Raw genomic sequence first — 18948 nt, 5'->3', positions numbered from 1 at the left:
GAACTGTAAGATGAACTAAAAGGTGTTCTTACCTGCAGCTTTACTGCTGTGTGCAGATCACAGAGCAGCAGTGAATCTGAACTTGAGCTTCTAAGTTTGTGAGCTGCTCAGATGAGCAACATTATAAAATAAGTGAGGAACTGCCTGTTTCCTGAGAAACTGAACACTTTTAGCTATGGACCACTCAATGTAAAGAAAATACTTGCTCCTTGTCATTTGAAAGTGGGTATAATTAGTGATCAAAACTCTGTTTTAAAGAATCAGAGAAATCTGTCTTATGAGAGCTGGAAGACATATATTTTGAAGGGGGGCAGGAAGGAGGAAAAGTAACTTTCTATCAGTTCAGCCTTTTTCAAAAAGGATTAGTTGAGAGAGCTGCTGTATTCAGTTTGATTAATATGGTTTCCTTAGAGGCCTCCCCATCCATATAACCTATATGGATGCAGCTTTTTTAAGCCTGAGAAGATAACAGTTGTGGACCAATGCTTGCAGGCCACCTTAGCTGAAGAGATGAGAAATGCAATTGAAATGGTAAGATTTCATAAAATGGAAAAATCACTGTGGTACTCTTTTTTTTCAACTAGCTGGAATGCATGGCTACCTCACCATAAGAGACTGTGGGGACAAAGAGGCGAAGAAGAGTCGTCTCTCCTATAAAGAGCGCCGTATGGTCAAGAACTGGGAATATTTCATTGCTGCAGAAGAAATCATTTGGGATTATGCCCCAAATATTCCAGACAGCCTTGACAGGTAAAATAATATTTTGTCAACATAATAGAGAATGTTAGTACAAAATCACAGAATAATTCAGGTTGGAGAGGACCTCTGGGGGTTGTCTCACCTGAAATTGTACTCAAAGCCGTGCCAACATCAGTTATTTCCAACTGCAAAATTAGACCAGGTTGCATATCATTGAATTTTCAAGGCTGGGGACTCCTCAGCCTGGGCACCTTTTTAACCTCACAGTGAAAAAGATTTTCCAACATAATCTGTTGTTATGTAGCAGCTTGCATCCACTATTCAAATTTTATTGATCAGTTTGTCTTTTCCTTTATTTTTAAGACACTATAAAGCACAGCACTTGGACAACTTCTCGAATCTCATTGGTAAAAAGTATAAAAAGGCTATTTTTAGGCAATATACTGATGGCACCTTCACCAAACGTCTGGAAAACCCTCGTCCCAAGGAAACTGGGATCTTGGGCCCAACTATAAGAGCTCAACTTAATGACAAAGTTAAAGTAAGTAACATAAATTCAGAGATATATACTATAGCATAATTTTTCTGTTGGGCACAGTTACATGAGAACTAGTTTGATTATTTTTTGACAAATCATATAGCTAGTGTTATAAATATTGGCCTTATTAAAAGGTATAATGATGCGTGATAGTGTTTAGGTTAATTTTTTCAACATTCTGTCCATAATTTCCATGATTGTGCTTTATTTTACAAACACTATTCATTTACACTTTTTGTGAAGTATATTTTTATGTTGACAGTGGTCCAAAATTTAAAAAGTCAGACCCTGTTGGACTTCTGGGGAAATGTAGATCTGAGGCTGAAATTAATGATATGCTCACTCTTTTTTTTTTCTTTCTTTTTTTTTTTTTCTGGCTGTTTTCGACAATGTTACGAACTTTTAATAGTTAAATGTTCTTTTACTGAGTTATCAAATGAAACTACAAAGCATCATAGGCTTGTGCTGCTGTTTTGCAGTATCACATCCACCTGCCTTTTGGTTGTCACTTAGGGATACATCACAAGGTTTCCTGGCCTTTCGTTGCTACCATGATTCTGAATCTGAATTTAGCACAGTGTTCCTTCCTTTTTTTTCCCTGATTTTATCATGAGTAGATAGGACATCTTACCTTTTTGCTCACCTCCCCTTTGATTCCTGGAGTCCGGGAAAAGACAGACTTTTAAGTCAGACTTCTCTCATACTGAAGGTAATTAAGAATTTAAGTCAATAATTCCAAGTATTTCCTGAAGCAGTATGTGCCTAGAATCTGGAAGAACAAGTGTTCTTTTTAAGTTTTCCAGAAAGTTTGTGTAAGAAGCTGAATTTCACTTAATGGACTCTACAAAGTGTAGAATTTGCGAGATCCTGACAAGTACCAGCAGCCTTTAGACATTGGATTTATAATGTCAGACAATATTTAAGGTATCCCTGTGCCTTTCAAGCTCTTCCAGAGCTGAAACCAGGCAAATTCTACTGTAGTTGAATCTTTTGGTTATATGTTTGGACACAGATTTGTGGGGTACTGAATTATTTTTGTCTTGTTTTGTCTATCAATACAGATTGTGTTCAAAAACAAAGCCAGTCGACCCTACAGTATTTACTTCCACGGAGTGACACTTTCAAAGAACGCAGAAGGAGCTAATTATCCTCTGGATCCCACAAGTAAGAAATCTGTGGGTCGTGTTTTACATACCACTAACTGTTGCAGAGGGTCTCATTGCTTTGAAAGAGATGCTGTAGATAGGAATGCATGTCTAGGAGACCTGAATTCTATGCTCTGCCTCTGCTGACCTGTTAATGTTGCTTTATAGAGAAACCAGGGTAGTATGTGCAAAGCATAAACAACTGTTCTTTTTTTGGTGTCTTGATTTTCTGTTCTTGCTTGTGATTTTAGAAAGACCCAAATGTTCCTGCTGAATTTACCTCAGAGGTAGCTTGAAATGGTATAACTACACCAATTTCATTAAAGGGTGCAACCTGACGCTGTATAAAGGTCTGTCTGTAAGTTTGTATCATTATTGTTTTCCCTCTTTATTTTTTCCTTAGGCAATGACACCCAGAGTAAAGGAATTCAACCAGGGAATACCTACACTTATGAATGGCAAATTGCTAAAACAGATCAACCCACTGCACGGGATGCACAGTGTATTACTAGGCTATATCATAGTGCTGTAGATATTGAGAGAGATATAGCATCTGGACTGATTGGCCCACTTCTGATCTGCAAAAGTGAAGCACTGACGCAGAAGGGTGTGCAGGTAACGTGTCTGGCAACCTTTTGGAGAGATTTTGCTTATTAATTTATCTACAGTGAAATTTGGTTTTGCTTTGATTTAGAGAAGTGTCTCGTGAAGAGCAATCAAACTAATATTTTTCTGAAGAAATCACTTGAAGATGTAGTAATCATCCACAGTTGTGGACGAATTATATTCTGATTTTCTTAAAGCAGCATTTCAACAAGAAGTCAGCCTGATTTACAAGTCTGTTCCTAGACTTGATGCTAATTTTTCCTGCTGCTATTATGCCTTCATATTCTAAAGACATTCAGACCTGAGCTGGTTCTTGTCTGTCAGACCCTATTGAGTTACATCCATTACAGTCTCAGGCATCACTAAATCTAAAGCAATGCGACAGGATGGGAGAGTTCTGGGAGACTGATTCTCTATTTGCCATTCACTGAAATCTTGCTGGCAAAGACTGGAGCATTGCTTTGGAGAAAAAAAATGTCAAAAGCTTGTGCTCAGGTCAAACCAGAAGGCTGGTCCTTTTACAAACTGCCCTGTTGCATACCATCTGCATGTAAGTAGTGCTAGTGGCTCGCTCAGTGCTCCACCTCAGGCTGGCTGCTGCACTGTCATCCTGAAGTCCTGACCTTCTACTCCCTTTCATTGACCCCTTGAATCACACTTACCACAACTCTGTTGAAGCTGACGTTGTTTACATAGTAAATAAGATAGTAGAATTGAGTACTTGAATAAGTGCCTCTGCTCATAAAATGCAATTGTGCTCTGTTGGTTGTCTTCCAGAAAAAGGCAGATGGGGAGCAGCATGCAATGTTTGCTGTGTTTGATGAAAATAAGAGCTGGTACATAGAAGATAACATCAAGGAATATTGCAGCAGCCCTGCCACTGTTAAAAGGGATGACCCCAAGTTCTATAACTCGAACATAATGCACAGTGAGTGGGATATCAAACTGAAGATTATGAAAGCTCATGTGAGCCTGAGCATTCAGTGATTGATTGTTCACAGATGTAGTGCAATCAGGGAATTCTGTTGCCAACACTGGGCTGGCTTTCAACCCAAGGCAAAGGCAAAAGTTATTCAATTTTGATGCAGTTCTCTGCTAATTTGGAGATGCTGTTTCCAGAGCTGGAATCCCCATCAAGGCTATTGGGGTTTCAGCCCTGTGCCAGTCTCTCTTTGAGTGTAAATATGAGTCCCATTCAGTGGACTGACATTGAAGAACGAGAGACTTTCAAAGTCTTGCTCTTTAGTTTTAATATTGGTGAGGCATGAAAATATTGAGCCACCTTTTATTTTGCTTTCGTTTTAGCAATAAATGGCTATGTGTCTGACAGCAGTGAAATCCTTGGATTTTGCCAAGATAACGTGGTTCAGTGGCATTTCTCCAGTGTTGGCACTCATGATGACATTGTCTCTGTTCGTCTTTCTGGGCATGCTTTCCTGTATAAAGGAAAATACGAAGATGTGTTGAACATTTTCCCAATGAGTGGAGAATCAGTCACAGTAGAAATGGACAATGTTGGTAAGTGGCAAGACTGCAGTGTTTATTTGACAGCTCCTCTAAGATACTATTTTATTCTCTAGTCTGTAAAGATGTATCCAGATTGAAAAGGTTTTCAGATAAACATAGTGGCATAAAATCATGAATCATTCCCCAATGCTACTGATATGTATACAGTTTTGTTGGCTAAGCACATAGCATAGTGGTTGTTTGTGTTTTTCTTGTTTTGTTTTTGTTTTTTTTTTCACTTCACAGTTAGAATTAGGGTTAGCAACAATTGCTTTAAGGCATTTTAAGACTGTCCATGCAAATAACCCAATATGAAGTCCACTACATAATTCCCAACTTTGATTCCCAGCTTGTCCATCCAAAGTAACCTAAAATGAGCCAAGATTGTCAAATTACACTGGTCATTATTGAACAAAGTGGCTACGTATTACCTCTAGGCTTGTGGTCATTTAGCAGCAGTGAAGTCTGGCAGCCTGAATCAGATCATTAGTTCATCAGTATCTATGTCAATATCTAACTAGGATTAATACCAGATCTTGAAAAAAGTGGTATTACAACCCATGTAGTCCACACATAAGGAATTAGCTATGAAAGGATAGAAATATGTTTCTCATTGAAGACACTGTCCAATGATCACCTTAAAATCTCACAGGGTTTAGGTATCTTTATTTAAATATCAGTGTGCTTTTTTCCTCTCTTTTGTGTGTTTGAATAACTGATTATTTTTGTCCTCTAGGTTTATTTTCAGTGATCTTACAATCTCAAGACCTTATCAGTTAAAAATGCATTGTATGTTAAGAGTTGTTTTTTTTTTTTAATTATTGTTCAAGTCTGGGGGATTATAATAACTCCAGCAGACTTGCTGCAACTTCACCAGTTTCAGGGCTGCAACTGGTAGCAGGGGCTGCAGGGCTGGTTCTCATTCCTCACTCCCAGCTGCTGTTGTGCAGCAGGTTTTATCCATCTTTAATCTGCTCTCACAGAGGCACAAACCAACAGTGGTTATTGGCTCAGCTCTGGCCAGCAGCAGGTCCCTTTGGAACTGTCTGGAGCTGGTTCGGGTCTAACATGGGGCAGCTTCTGGATTCTCCTAACGGAGGCCACCCCTGGAGCCCCCTGCTACCAAACCCTTGGCACGTAAACCCAATACACGACATCCTTCTGTCTTCCATCACTTCTGCTAGTACCAAAAGCAAGCTGCAACAAGCAAAGAACTTGATCTAATGCTGTTTAAGGAATCGGATTTGTATTTTGTTCTCTGCATATCCTAGTTTCAAATGGAGGAGTTTATCTTCTAACTTGATTTAATAATTCCTCCTTGGTTTAATAATCCCTCCAAAACCTAGTCATTTAGACGCTCAGATTGGCAGCTTAATATTTTATGTCCATATTAGAAATTCAAGTTACTTCATTTTTTGAAGATCATCTATCCTTTATGCATTCATAAGCTTTTAAAATGCTGTGTTTGTCAAAGGTTTGTCTATGTTTTCTCAAAGTGTTTGTTTTGTTTGAGTTCTTTGTGTGCGGCAATATAAGTAACATAAAAGACAGCTTAAAATTAAAATTTTATCTCAGAAGATCAAAATCTTGGATCCTGCTGTAAACATAGGATTCTTTATATAATTTATTTCTTTTTCATGAGATATGTTTGGACTCAGATCCTTGGTGCACCTTAATCACTGGAGATCTCCATCTGTTATTTATTTGCTGTTGTTTATTTACATGTATTGATTATTTTTCACTGCAGTGGAGCTCATAGGAATCCCAGCTGAGGATTAGCAGTCTGCTATAACAGTTGCTGTAGAAACAAACCCAGCAACTTGCCCTGACCATTTACACAATAGGCAATATCCGCTCCAATAAATACTGCATATTAGAAAAACATTTTTTTTATTTTGTTTGCAGGCACTTGGCTTTTAGCATCCTGGGGTGCCCCAGAAAAGAGTAACGGCATGAGGCTGAGATTCAGAGATGCCAGATGTGAATACGAGGATTATTCTTCGTTTGAAGTTGTAGATGTCACATACACGAAGACTGATAAAAAGGCTGCTTCCACCTCAGCTGAAGAAAATGTGGGAGAAGAAGCAGAGACAGATAATTTCGAAGATGATTACCAGGAAGAGCTGGCTGCTCTGTACTCCATCCGAAGCTCAAGGAAGTCAAAAGGAAATGAAGAAATGCAAAACCTCACAGCACTGGCCTGGGAACACTATGAAGACGCTGCTGCAAGTTCTACGGTGGCTGATGACTCAGGTCTGAAAGTTATAAACACCAATGAATCCACACAGCTCTTAGAAATTCATACCACTCCTCTTCCCCAAGTTGAGGCTGAAACATTCCAGTCAAATTACACATCAGTGACAGCAGAAAAGGATTTATTTTTAGCTAGCACCAGTGATGGAAAGCCTGACTTAGTATTTGAGAACAGAAGCCAAAGCAGTTATGCAATAGATCACAGTAACATGTCTGCAGCTGAACACTTGCTGAGCAATGGGAAAGCCCAAATGGAAGTTGCAGAAGAGCCTTTGACTAACGGAAAGGACAGTAAATTTTCTTCAGAAGAACATCAAACAGAAAGCACAGGGAAAGGAAATGACAGCATTAATAGTAAAAGGAAAAAGCGAAGCTCACTGGCTATTAAGTTTTACTCCATCCAAAAGATGAATGCCCTTCTAAATCATGTAAGAAATAAAAATGCTTCATTTTCTGACGAGACAAGTGCACCTCATTCCATGCATCACGCGGAGAACACCACCAATATAACTCCTGTGGGAGATGGACAGCTTCCAAGTGATTACGATGATGAACTGGAAGAGGAGGAAATGAAGGAGGGAAATGCTATGCAAGCAGTTAATTTGACACTTGAATTGGATGTCTTTGTAGAAGGAGACGAGTCTAATGCATCCAGCCTCTCTGAACTCGAATTATCCAAAGACAAACAAACAGATACTTTCTCTTTAGATCATACTTTGGGCAATGTAAGACCTAATTCCAGCCCTGCACTAGTGAAGAACTTACTGGAAGCATCATTGCCCAGGACTGTGAAGTATTCATCCAAAATGACAAATGAGGAATGGAATTTGGTGTCCGCAAAGGAGAGTCTGAGATTAGAGGCAAACTTAGATAAGTCTGTTAGTGGTAAATTCCATCGTGGTGGCAGAAATGGTACATTATTCCTAAATAAACATATGAAGAAGGATGACGGGTTCTCAGGTCTAATGGGAGGAAAGCGCAAAGGCAGCCACCGGCACCCAACTCTGAAAGGAAAGCGGGGAAACAGGAATGATACTTTGAGTTCATCTGGAGCCCTCATCAGGATCCGAAGGAAAAAACAGGAATACCCCAAAACTGCTCACTTGTTGAGCCCAAGGAGTAAAAAATCCCAGAAATTCCCCAAACCTGCAGCAGAGTTTGGCCGCGCACTGTTTCAGATTGAGGCCAACCACACAGCGCCACCGTGCTGCACCAACACCACAGAGGCACCCAGTGAGGCCAGCCACGGGGGGCTGCCAAATCACACACTCTCGCCACGGCAGTTTAAGCCATCCATTGTGATTGGTCTTCCCCATGGCAATGGAGACTATGAATATTTTTCAGGAGAATATTACGCTGAGGATACGTCAGGTGGTGAATATGAATACCATTATGTGAGCTTTGATGACCCATACATGACAGACCCAAAACTGAATATCAAAGAGCAACGTAACCCAGAGAGCATTGCTGAACATTACCTGCGTAGCAGAGGGAATGAGAGGAGATACTACATTGCAGCCAAGGAAGTCTGCTGGAACTATGCAGGATTTAAAAAAAGGTTTGGCTAAATCCTTTACATTCTTTTTGCATACCATCCTCATATGTAAAATTGAAAAATCCTCTGTAAAACTGAAAAATCCTCTGTAGTACGTCAGGAGGGAAGCTTCCAGTTAGTTTTGTTATACTTGGACAACATGTTTTATGTCCTTTAATTTTTGGATTCTGTAGTAGAGACAGCATAAAGACTTCCTTGCACAAAGCCTTTCCAGTGTTAATTGGGCTAACTGATTTAATACATGAAGGACATGCTTAGAGGCAGCATGAAATCACACAGTTTCTAGCACTAGCAAGAAGTGATTCTGGTGTCTCAGTTATCTCTTGTAAAATTAGATAATACTTTCCAACCTTACAAGGTCATGGCACTGAAAAATACATGCAAAATGATTAACCATGCTAGTGATGGAGAATGCCTTATATTTAAAAGTGAAAGCAAAGCTGCATGAATTATAGCAGTGTTGTTCTTACTGTTTAGAGAAATCAGAAGGTGACTGGATCACAGACCCTAACGTTGAGGATTTTTCTTTTTTTCTTTTTTTTTTTTTTTTGACAGCGCCCCCATGCCACAACAAAAAGTATGTGACTTGAGAGAGGCTCATACTAAAAATTTAACTTAGTTTATCCAAATTAGGATCACTGTTTATCCTACAATGTGTAGAATTCCTAGTAATTTTTTCATCAAAAAGCTGAACTTTGTGGTTCTTGAAATGAACAAGACCAAAATGGCCTGTTTTGCCACAACTTCAGTTTTTATCATGAGCAGAAAAAGCAGGAGCAAGGAAACTGTCAGTACAGAAAAATCAGCTCTGAAATATATTATTTTTCAGATTGAATTTCTAATTTATTTGAATGATATTTTCCTCACTCTTTCTGTATCCTCCGGGTTTATTCCTGCCTCACCTCAGTCTGTGTAAATGGCACTTGTAAAAATAGCAGAAACCACAGACAGTTTCTCAGTGCGCTTGGAAAAATAAAGAAATCCTTATGCTCAGAGCACTATACAGACCTCCCCAGTCAGGTTCATTCTCAGCTGCTATGATGTACATGGTTTCAGTGAAGTTAACAGAGCCCATGGCATATGCAGTGTCAGTGTGCTGGAGAGCTGAAAACTGTCATATTAGGTGACATAGGTTAAGTTTCTATTTTTGCAGTACTGGTAATAAGGCAATGTTTATATTTTATCAGAATAATAACCTCCTGGTGCTTCTATTTAAGACCTAACAAATGGTCTGAGTGATTAAAAGCTTATTGGTTCTTGCCATCTCTGCTTTTGCAAAATACAGATATAATTAGATGTAAAATGTGTTTGTTAATTTTCTGGAGATGGTACATCTATGAGAAAGTAACTTGTAGGTAGCACAGTAAATCTGAGCTAAGCTCTGATTTAGCTTATTGAGGCTAATGGTAAAAAAGGGAAACAGAGCTTAGATGGGTTTCCAGAGGCTATCTGGAGTTTTTACCACTGACAAATGACCAAATCTTTGAAGGATCTCATGAACTCAAGAAGAAGAATTGCTTAAGTATTGTAAGTTACGGTTTTCAGAATCCTCTGATATTTGTGTACTTATTTACATTCTGAAATGTTTCTGTTGTATGAGTACTCAGATTTCATCAGAGCAATTTCCAATTCACTTGTATGACTTATTATTTTTTTTCTGGTGGGAATTTCCTTTCAGTACAATGAACGACAAAGCCTGTAAAGATGGTACCACATATAAGGTGATTTTTCAAAGGTATACAGATAGTACCTTTACAACTCTCCAGGATGAAGGCGAATATGAAGAACACCTTGGCATCCTGGGACCAGTTATCCGGGCTGAAGTGGATGATGTAATCCTAGTAAGTCACTGAGTATGTGTACAAGACAGGAGTTTCATGGTGATCTTAGTGTGATATAAATGGGTCTGAAAATACCACATTTTACAAGATGATAGGGAAGTATTTTTCAGAGCTAGAAATTGCATTGTGGACAGAAGAGCACAGTGAGCACAATTTGTTGCTTCATTGAAGGGGTAGGATCCCCCTTTTCTCCACTATCCACAGTAAATTCACTTCTGTTTTTCTAGTTTCCAACCATTAAATACTCCTCACCTTTCTCCATTCAGTCTTCCAACACACAAGGATGGAGTACATACAGTAGATCTCATACATTTCTGCTTATTTCCATGAGTTGTATACAATAGGAACACATTGAGCTACATTAAAAACATGAGTATGAAGAAAGTCTACTTTAGCTTGGGGAGGTAAATATGGAATCTCCCTATCCTCATGTCTCTTCTCTGGGACAAGAGAGGAGCACTGATTTCAGTGCGAGTGACACATACAGAGGTCTAATGTTACTATTTGCTTATCTTGCGCCCTTCTTTACTGCAACCATGCAGCAAAACGTAAGTAGAAACTCCCTGCTTGCTGTAAACAAGCATACCCAGAAGTGAAGGGCAACAGCAAGAGACCTAGGAAACTGGGCTCAGTAGAAGACAGGGAGTTGGCTCATGTTTCCTACTTTGTAATTAACTACCTGCATTGAAGTATGTGACTTTGCATGGAGATCTCAAAAGAAATCCCTGCCAACTTTGACATGAACGGTGTGGCCTGTAGTCATACAAATCTTGACCCTCGTTTGCGGCTATTGAAATGTATTGTGTAGGTGCTGTGGTTTAGGCCTGAATTTGCTCAACGGATTTTTTTTTTCCTTTTCTCTAGGTTCATTTTAAGAATCTGGCATCCAGACCATATTCTCTCCATGCCCATGGACTCTTCTATGAAAAGTCCTCTGAGGGAAGCACTTACGATGATGAGTCTACTACTTGGTTTAAGGAAGACGACAAAGTTCAGCCAAATAGCAGCTATATATATGTATGGTATGCAAACAGGCGATCAGGACCTCTGCAGTCAGGAGCAGCTTGTCGGTCCTGGGTCTACTACTCTGATGTAAATCTGGTAAGGAAATTGAAATAGCCATTGATAGCATTGCAATTGATCACAAAATCATTTAGGTTGTAAGGGACCTCCTGATATCATCCAGTCTGATACCCCCTCACTGGCTCTGGCAGAATCAGGTACAGTGGGTTGTCCAGGACCATGTGCAGTCAAGTTTTGAACATCTCCAAATGATGTTACTATACAGCTGTGGAAATTTCATAAGATGCAGAACACTTTTTAGATATCTGTCCTTTTTATCTGGCCTAATGTTCCCATCTGACATTTAATCTCTTACATTCAGTTAAAAGAGGATATATGCTGTTGATAGATTCCAATTAGGAAACTCTAGTTGAGGTTGAGCAGAGGAGAGTAAAGATACAAAGCAGTGGAAATGCAGGCCCCTTCCCTCAAAGTTTTAGGACCCAATGCGTTTCCATAGCACGTTATGCTTTTTGACGTCTTTTGGGAAGTCCACTCTTATATTTAATGTGGGTTTACTACCTTCTAGGAGAAAGATACTCACTCAGGTTTGATTGGACCAATACTGATCTGTCAAAAAGGAACCTTGAATATGTCAGAGAATAAAAGCACATCCACCCGAGACTTTTTCTTACTTTTTATGGTCTTTGATGAAGAGAAAAGCTGGTACTTTGACAAACGTTCTAGAAGATCTTGTACTGAGAAGACCCAAGGAAATCAACAATGCCACAAATTCTATGGTACTTATTTCCCTTTGTCAAGTATGCAGTATATTGCGGTAGAAGGAAAGGTGTTGGGGAAGTTTTCTCAGCTTACCCTGCCTTTGGACATGCATAAATCCTGCACATTAATTATGTGAATGTTTTTGTTGTTGTTGTCCTCCATTTTACCTGTAATAGTCATAGTTTTATATGCAAAGATTATCATTGGCTCGAAAATTGTTACTAAAATGTAGAAAGGACATGTTAGACAAAGTTTCTACAGAAAGTTTCTTTCACATGCATTTACGCTCTGTATTTAAAACAAACTATTATCAGTAAGAAGCTAATACTCTGGAAAAGTGAAACCTGCCTGAATTGTAGCAGTACAATAATAATTTGGCAAATCAACTAGTTCTACTGAAAGAATTTTAAGCAGTTCAAGGACAGCCTTTCATATTACCTCTCTGTGGATACAGAGATTTTAGTTATGTAGAGTTAAGTAGCTATGTGTTGAAAGGTAATCTGTTGTTCTGTTTGAAATAATGGTCATTAATGAAAGCCTATGAAAATCCGCCCAGTATGTGAGCTGTCTTTAAAAAAACTGATGTTTTTGTGCCATAAATCTTAAATGATCATGTTTGAAAAAGGCATGTTGAAAAGTAGAATCTGCCATTGAAAATGTGGTCTCTAAAATCAGTTATTAATCAAGGGTGTCAGTTGTGACAGAATACATCATTGTTCTCCTACCTGCGACATGTTGCAAGCAAACTGAGCTCAAATTCTGTGATGAGGTCTCTGGATTTTCTGAATTGATGGTACATAGACTATATTGTGTAGCACTTTAGATTGGAAAAAGTTGTATTTTTTCCTCAAATACATTACTTCGTTAAATATTTGACTAATTTTAATAACTGCATTATAGCAGTTAGAAGACATATATAAGACTTTATAAGACGTATTTTTGGAGTGTATCCTTACCAGCTGTATGTTATTTTTTAGCCATTAATGGAATTACCTACAATTTGCAAGGCTTAAAGATGTATGAAGGTGAACTGGTCCGATGGCATTTGCTGAATATGGGAGGGCCAAAAGACATTCATGTTGTTCATTTTCATGGACAGACCTTCGTTGAACAAGGAGAGCCAAAGTATCAGCTTGGGACATACACACTCCTTCCAGGTAAGTATCAGAATAAATTCTAAGGGGTGATGATTGAAGTCTGTCATAATTATACCAATGTAAGGGAGAACAGAAGTTTGCTTTGGGCACAGGGAGAAAAAGTCTGAGGGCACTAACGGTTCAGTTGTCAGTGATGGTAAAAACTCATCATTTTGCATCTCCCTTAAGGTGCAAAGGTGCACTTATTTTAAGAGGGGGAAAGCAAAGGTAACATTGTCTTCTGAAACTGGAGATATGAGTAAACTTACAGACAAAACAGACAGTATGGGCAAATATCTTCCTGTCAGATGGCCAGGGATGTATATGGAAGATGAGTAGTAGAATGAGCTATAGCACAATTGACACAGTGGTGATAGTTACTGCTTTCTCTGCTATGTTTAGCAGGTTATTTATTTTTTCTGGATCAGGCCACAGTATGATCTTTAGTTTAACACCCAACCTCACTAACATCAACCTTACAATAACGCTAACACTTCTGATATGTTTCTTTCTTCCATTTTTTTCAAGGCTCATTTCAAACAATTGAAATGAAACCACAGAGACCTGGCTGGTGGCTTCTAGACACTGAAGTGGGGGAATATCAGCAAGCGGGAATGCAGGCATCCTATTTGGTTTTAGAGAAAGGTACTGAACTAAGGTATTTTTTTGTCTGGAGGAGCCAAGTTGTAAAGTGATGTCTTCCCTCTCAGGATCGCTGAAACAAATCTGGGAGATGTTTTCAATGAGGAAGAAAAAATATTCAGCCTTTAGCATAATAGCTTTGAATTTGTTGTGTTTTTTTTTTTTTGTTTTTTTTTTTTCTCACAGTGACCAGTAGATTAATCTATTGAAAGAAATTTCAGAGATTTATTTTGGTCTTCTCTGGGAAAAGAGTGGTGATGTTACAGTATTATTAAGAATTGTTCTGAGTGCTGTTTTAGAACATTCCACCAAGATGTACATTGGAATAGACAACTTTTTTAAAACAAACTTCTTGTACTCTCTCTAGAGTGCAGGATTCCAATGGGTCTGGCAAGTGGACTTATACTTGATTCACAAATCAACGCTTCGGATCATATAGGTGAGTTAATAGTTAAAAAAGTCTGGGCATGCTACTGAACATCCCCAGAAAAGTACTGCAGTTCCATATTTTTTTTTTGCATCTCATGATACATTGTAAAAGATCAGTTCATTAATGAATCAACTTTCAGGTTAAAAAGCTCTTCAATTCTGTAGGCAGAGATTGTGACCTGTACTAGGTAGGCCTCATCGTTGTATTCCAACACTGTTCTGGGTCTTCTGTCAGCATTATAAGCCTGAGAGTCAGGAAGTCCTCTGTCATGGGTCTGCTGGATGACATGGAACAAATCTAGCTTCAAATTTTTGTCTTCTGGGTTCCCTGCTTGAGAATCAACACCAAATGTTCAAAAAAAAACAAACACTGAGATTTGCATGTGGTATGAGCTGTGAAAGTGCAAAGTGTATCTGTTATGAAAGATTTGGGAAAGTAGCATCTAGAGCAATCACAGTCTTTGATTTACCAATTTTATTCCTGGTATAAAATTGGTATAATTTGATAAGAAATATTGATTGGATTCTACATAGACAGTGGCAAAAGAAGATACACAGGTTATTCACACAAGCAGAAACACACCATTTCCCTTGAAATAACAAATAAATTACATATTTTGAAGAATTTGCTGTGGATGTAACTGCATTTTTTCATATTCTTCCCCCTTTCTTGTCCCATCCCCTGCCAGTGTTATGAAGGCTTGAAAGCTGGTTCATATGTATTCAACATCAGTTCTTAACATGGAAACTTCCTTATGTATAGGGGAACTCTGCCATGAATATGGCAATATAGAGCATGTTTTGTCTGATCCTGCTTGCAGCCAAAACTTGTTTAGCCAACTCTAGACCCTGATCCCAAATGAGTAGAGTATATTACATAAAATGCTGTTATTTTTTTTGAAGTCATTCTTCTAACTATAAAGCTTTGTAGAGTAATAGTTGACTTGCAAATGCTGGCTATGTCCAAATTCTCCCCCCTTCCCCCCCCCCCCCCCCCCCCCCCCAACAGATCTGAAAAGAACTGAAGCACTTAAATTAGCATCTCCTTAAATTCTTGCTTTATTCATATTTTCTCTGTAGACTATTGGGAACCTAAGCTAGCCCGATTAAACAATTCTGGAACATACAATGCTTGGAGCACAACAATGAAAGATGATCTCCCTTGGATCCAGGTATAAAACAACACGTGCTTGGCCATCACTGAGTCTGGGCATGGACATACAGTCCTGTGTTGTGATTTTGTTGTAACTTTTGTTAGAAGGTCAAGCTGCTCTTGTTCTTGCAGAGAAGACTGCTGGGGAAAACTGAGAAGATGCAACAAGTTTGGTGATACCATAAATTGCCCATCTCCTCTGAGTAACCTCATCTGTAGTGTTATTGAGGCTCAGTTCCTGGACAGTTACCCTTACAATTTAGGCTGTAGCCATTTTGTGGGCAAATTAAGTCATTATTTCCACTACCATTTTTTTCTACTGTCTACCTAACAGTTACATATTTATTTTTATGTAGGTTTGTTGGGGGATCATTTAAAGTGTAATACTCTCTAGTATTACTTCAGATAGTTTTGGAGGTTTTTTGTTTTTACTGGATGTTCCTATGTGCAGTTTGACGCATTACGGGGAAATGAAGCTTATGTGATTATGGCTTCAAGTACTACATTAATCAGTTGCATCACTTCCATCTTCTATTCCAAACACTTTTGCAACAGATAGCCAATTGAAACCCGTATCTACAGAATGTAGCTAATGTCTTAAAAATCAAACGAAAATGTGCAGTTGGGAGAAGAGAGACTCAAACTAGTGTTGCAGCATAAGTTCAACAGGTTGCTGTTACATTTGGCTTGCTAATGTTTGACATGCTATCAAGTTAGTGGAGGTGAAGTAGGGGAACTGTAAAAAAATGTTGAGAGAAGAAATAATTTAATAAGGGACGTGGTAGTGAGAAGCTGAGGTTATTGCAGGAAAGCATGCAGAGATGTGGGGTGGAGGGCATATGACAGAGAATGAGTTCCACTGGTGACAGGAACGTCTTGCTAATTTTTTCTTGGGTGCCGAGTGCTTGGATCTGTTGTCAGAATGGATGGTGGCTTTCTAGCACTTCAGAACGTCATATTTCATTTCTCAGCCTGAATATCCAAAACTAGAGGTGGCTTATGAAAATATGAACCTTGACTTTCTCTATACTATTTTCGCCTATCTGTAAAATGAAGATAGCAATTCTGCCTAGCACAGGTGAAGATATTCTGAGGTGTCTTTGTAGTGCTGTGGTGAACACTGTGAAATAGACTCTGAAACTAAATGCACACAGAAATTCACAAATATTAGTGAAAGCATTTGTTTGGACTCTGCCATCTGTTTGTATTCCTCCTGAGAGTATTAGTGTTGTGGGTACAAAAATGCAGGGCTCAAAGCAATTGTGTAGATGCCAAAGAATGACGCTTACTTCACTATTCAGTATTCACTTTATAAACACTCTTTTTTCCTAGGTGGATTTTCAAAGACAAGTTCTGTTAACGGGGATACAGATGCAGGGTGCCAAGCAATTTTTAAAGTCCTTGTACATCCAGAAGTTCTTTATTGCATACAGCAAAGACAAACGGAAGTGGAAGACCTTCAAAGGAGACAGCTTTCAAGCACAAAAGGTCTGTACATGCTATGGGGGTTGCCACAACCTTGGTAACCTTACTGGATGATGCAGCGAGGTGATAACTTTATTTTGGTGGTCTTCAGAGACTTTAATAATATAGTGCTTGAATCAAATTATCGAATAATCACATTCAGACCAGAGGACAAATTACAAATTGAGGAACCTATGAGGCTGGAGTTTAGATCAGCTCTCTAACCTTGACTGTAGATTCTGGCTTTCTTACAAACATCTCTCCCTGTTTTTATTTCTGAAGCCCACATTGGCTTTTTGAAGCAAGCAGGAAGATGAACTAAAAATTAGGCCTACCAGATCCTGTTTCCTTTCTCTTCCTTCCAGCTGTCACAATGGTTGAATTTTAAACTGTCTGAAACACTTGCAGGAGGCCCGTGTAATAAGAATGGTCATACCCTGCAAGAGGCTTGTTTTATGCCTAACCCTACCAAATACAGCTCCATTCCATTTACTCTGAGGTGTCTGTGGTGGAACTCCCGAATCAATAATCTATTATCTTACCTCTCCTTTTGCCTCTACTAATATGTTCCTACAGTTCTATATAGCGCATAGCAATGGGTTGTTTATGTGAACTGAGGCCTACAGGTGCTTCCAAATGTGCTAAGGTGGAAGTGTGAAATATTTCAAGCGGCATAGGATGTCACAGTGGAAGATGCTAGTGGCATAAAAGACTACTTTCATAACAGCGGGGGCTTTCAGTTTGTGTTTGCATTATATTAACTACATGTGATTTTTTTTTAATAGATTTTTGAAGGTAATTCTGATGCCAATAGTATAAAAGAGAACATCATCGATCCCCCTATTATTGCTAAGTATATCAGAGTCTACCCAACGCAGGCCTATAACAGGCCTACTCTTCGCATGGAGCTCCTTGGCTGTGAAGTAGATGGTAAGAACAGATCATGTGTTGGTGCTTCTTTTCTGGATAATTTTTGTGCTAATAGGTTAAATTAAACTGAAATTGCAGGTGTTCTCAGTTCCAACATTGTTGCTGAAGCTATGTCTACTTGGATGAACAGAACTACAAGGCACTTCTCTTAACAGGTTGCTCTTTGCCACTTGGAATGGAAAATGGAGCGATCAAGAACAGCCAGATAACGGCCTCATCTGTTAAGACATCCTGGTTTAACACATGGGATCCTTTCCTTGCTCGTCTCAATCAGAAAGGAAAGATAAATGCCTGGCGAGCTAAGGTAACAAGTGAAAAAGAGGGACAAGGGCAAGGCAGCTACTGTTAATAAATTTGTGCTGCCTGTGTACTCGTGGGATTCCTGCACACCATGTCCAGTGCCAAGTGGACTTCACAGCTTTTACTTACAGCTTACTTCACAGCTCTTTTGTCATCCTTTGAGAAGAAGCCCATTTAACTCTCTTTCACTAGAAATCTTGTTAAGCTTTTGGCAACAGCACTGAAATCATATTTTGGAGAGATTGATGGTGTCCTTTGGGCCAGAGCCTGCAGCACTTCCCTGCAGACAAATAGCCCTTTTAATTTCAGGAGTTGAATACAAATTGAATATTTGGCTCCAGGGGGTTAAAGAAACCCTTGCTGGACTGGTCGATAGGCAGAGCAGCGTAATGGATGTGGGGCTGCAGATTCTGTGGTTCATTCTGCCACTGTTCTGCTGAATGACTTTCATCAAGGTGTGTGAGCTTCTCTGTCTGCAAAATGGAGCTGCATTTCTTTACAAAGCACCTGGAGACTTGCTCGAAGCAACTGTTTTCTAAAGTGTTTGGTATTAGTATTATGTACAAGGCACTTTGAATTTTGCTGGAAGCTACTGTTTTTGTATAAGCATTTGGTATTTTTGTGATATATTGCATTTTAATGCTGGAGAGAGAGAGTCTGCTGCACCATGGTCTTCTCCGTTGGCTGCAGGGGAATCAGTTCTGGTGCCTAGAGCACCTCCTTCCCTTGTGTCTGCAGGGTTTTTTCTCTCACATTTTTGTACTCCTCTCTGACAGCTCCTGTATGTTTTTATCCTTTGGTTATCACAGAGGCATAACTAGCATTGGTCATTGGCTCAGCTTTGGGTCCAGCTGGAACTGGCTCTATCTGATTTGGGGCTTCTGGTCTTTTCTCACAAAAGCCATCCCTGCAGCTCCCCCCTACCAAAACCTTGCTACATAAACCATTGAAAATAATGTGAAAAGA

The 18948-nt window shown here is 39.1% G+C and overlaps 1 protein-coding gene across 3 annotated transcripts in view; it reads left to right on the top strand.

The window, feature by feature from the left end:
• The window catches only part of F5 (coagulation factor V), a 31365-nt gene that overhangs the window by 10978 nt on the left and 1439 nt on the right, over window positions 1-18948 (top strand). For all 3 annotated transcript variants that reach the window (XM_084506463.1, XM_084506464.1, XM_084506462.1), the window contains 17 exons: window positions 585-750; window positions 1063-1240; window positions 2299-2401; window positions 2786-2997; window positions 3766-3916; window positions 4294-4506; window positions 6400-8305; window positions 9981-10143; window positions 11008-11244; window positions 11735-11945; window positions 12906-13085; window positions 13593-13709; window positions 14074-14145; window positions 15216-15307; window positions 16621-16776; window positions 17538-17682; window positions 17838-17986. In XM_084506463.1, coding sequence (XP_084362589.1) covers window positions 585-750; window positions 1063-1240; window positions 2299-2401; window positions 2786-2997; window positions 3766-3916; window positions 4294-4506; window positions 6400-8305; window positions 9981-10143; window positions 11008-11244; window positions 11735-11945; window positions 12906-13085; window positions 13593-13709; window positions 14074-14145; window positions 15216-15307; window positions 16621-16776; window positions 17538-17682; window positions 17838-17986 — 4451 coding nt within the window. The remainder of the gene's footprint in view (window positions 1-584; window positions 751-1062; window positions 1241-2298; window positions 2402-2785; window positions 2998-3765; window positions 3917-4293; window positions 4507-6399; window positions 8306-9980; window positions 10144-11007; window positions 11245-11734; window positions 11946-12905; window positions 13086-13592; window positions 13710-14073; window positions 14146-15215; window positions 15308-16620; window positions 16777-17537; window positions 17683-17837; window positions 17987-18948) is intronic.

The sequence above is a fragment of the Aythya ferina genome (genome assembly GCF_964211825.1).
Source record: "Aythya ferina genome assembly, chromosome: 1".
In the NCBI taxonomy this organism is placed as follows: Eukaryota; Metazoa; Chordata; class Aves; order Anseriformes; family Anatidae; genus Aythya; species Aythya ferina.
Note: the sequence above shows the minus strand (reverse complement) of the source record. Positions and strands in the feature narration are given on the sequence as shown.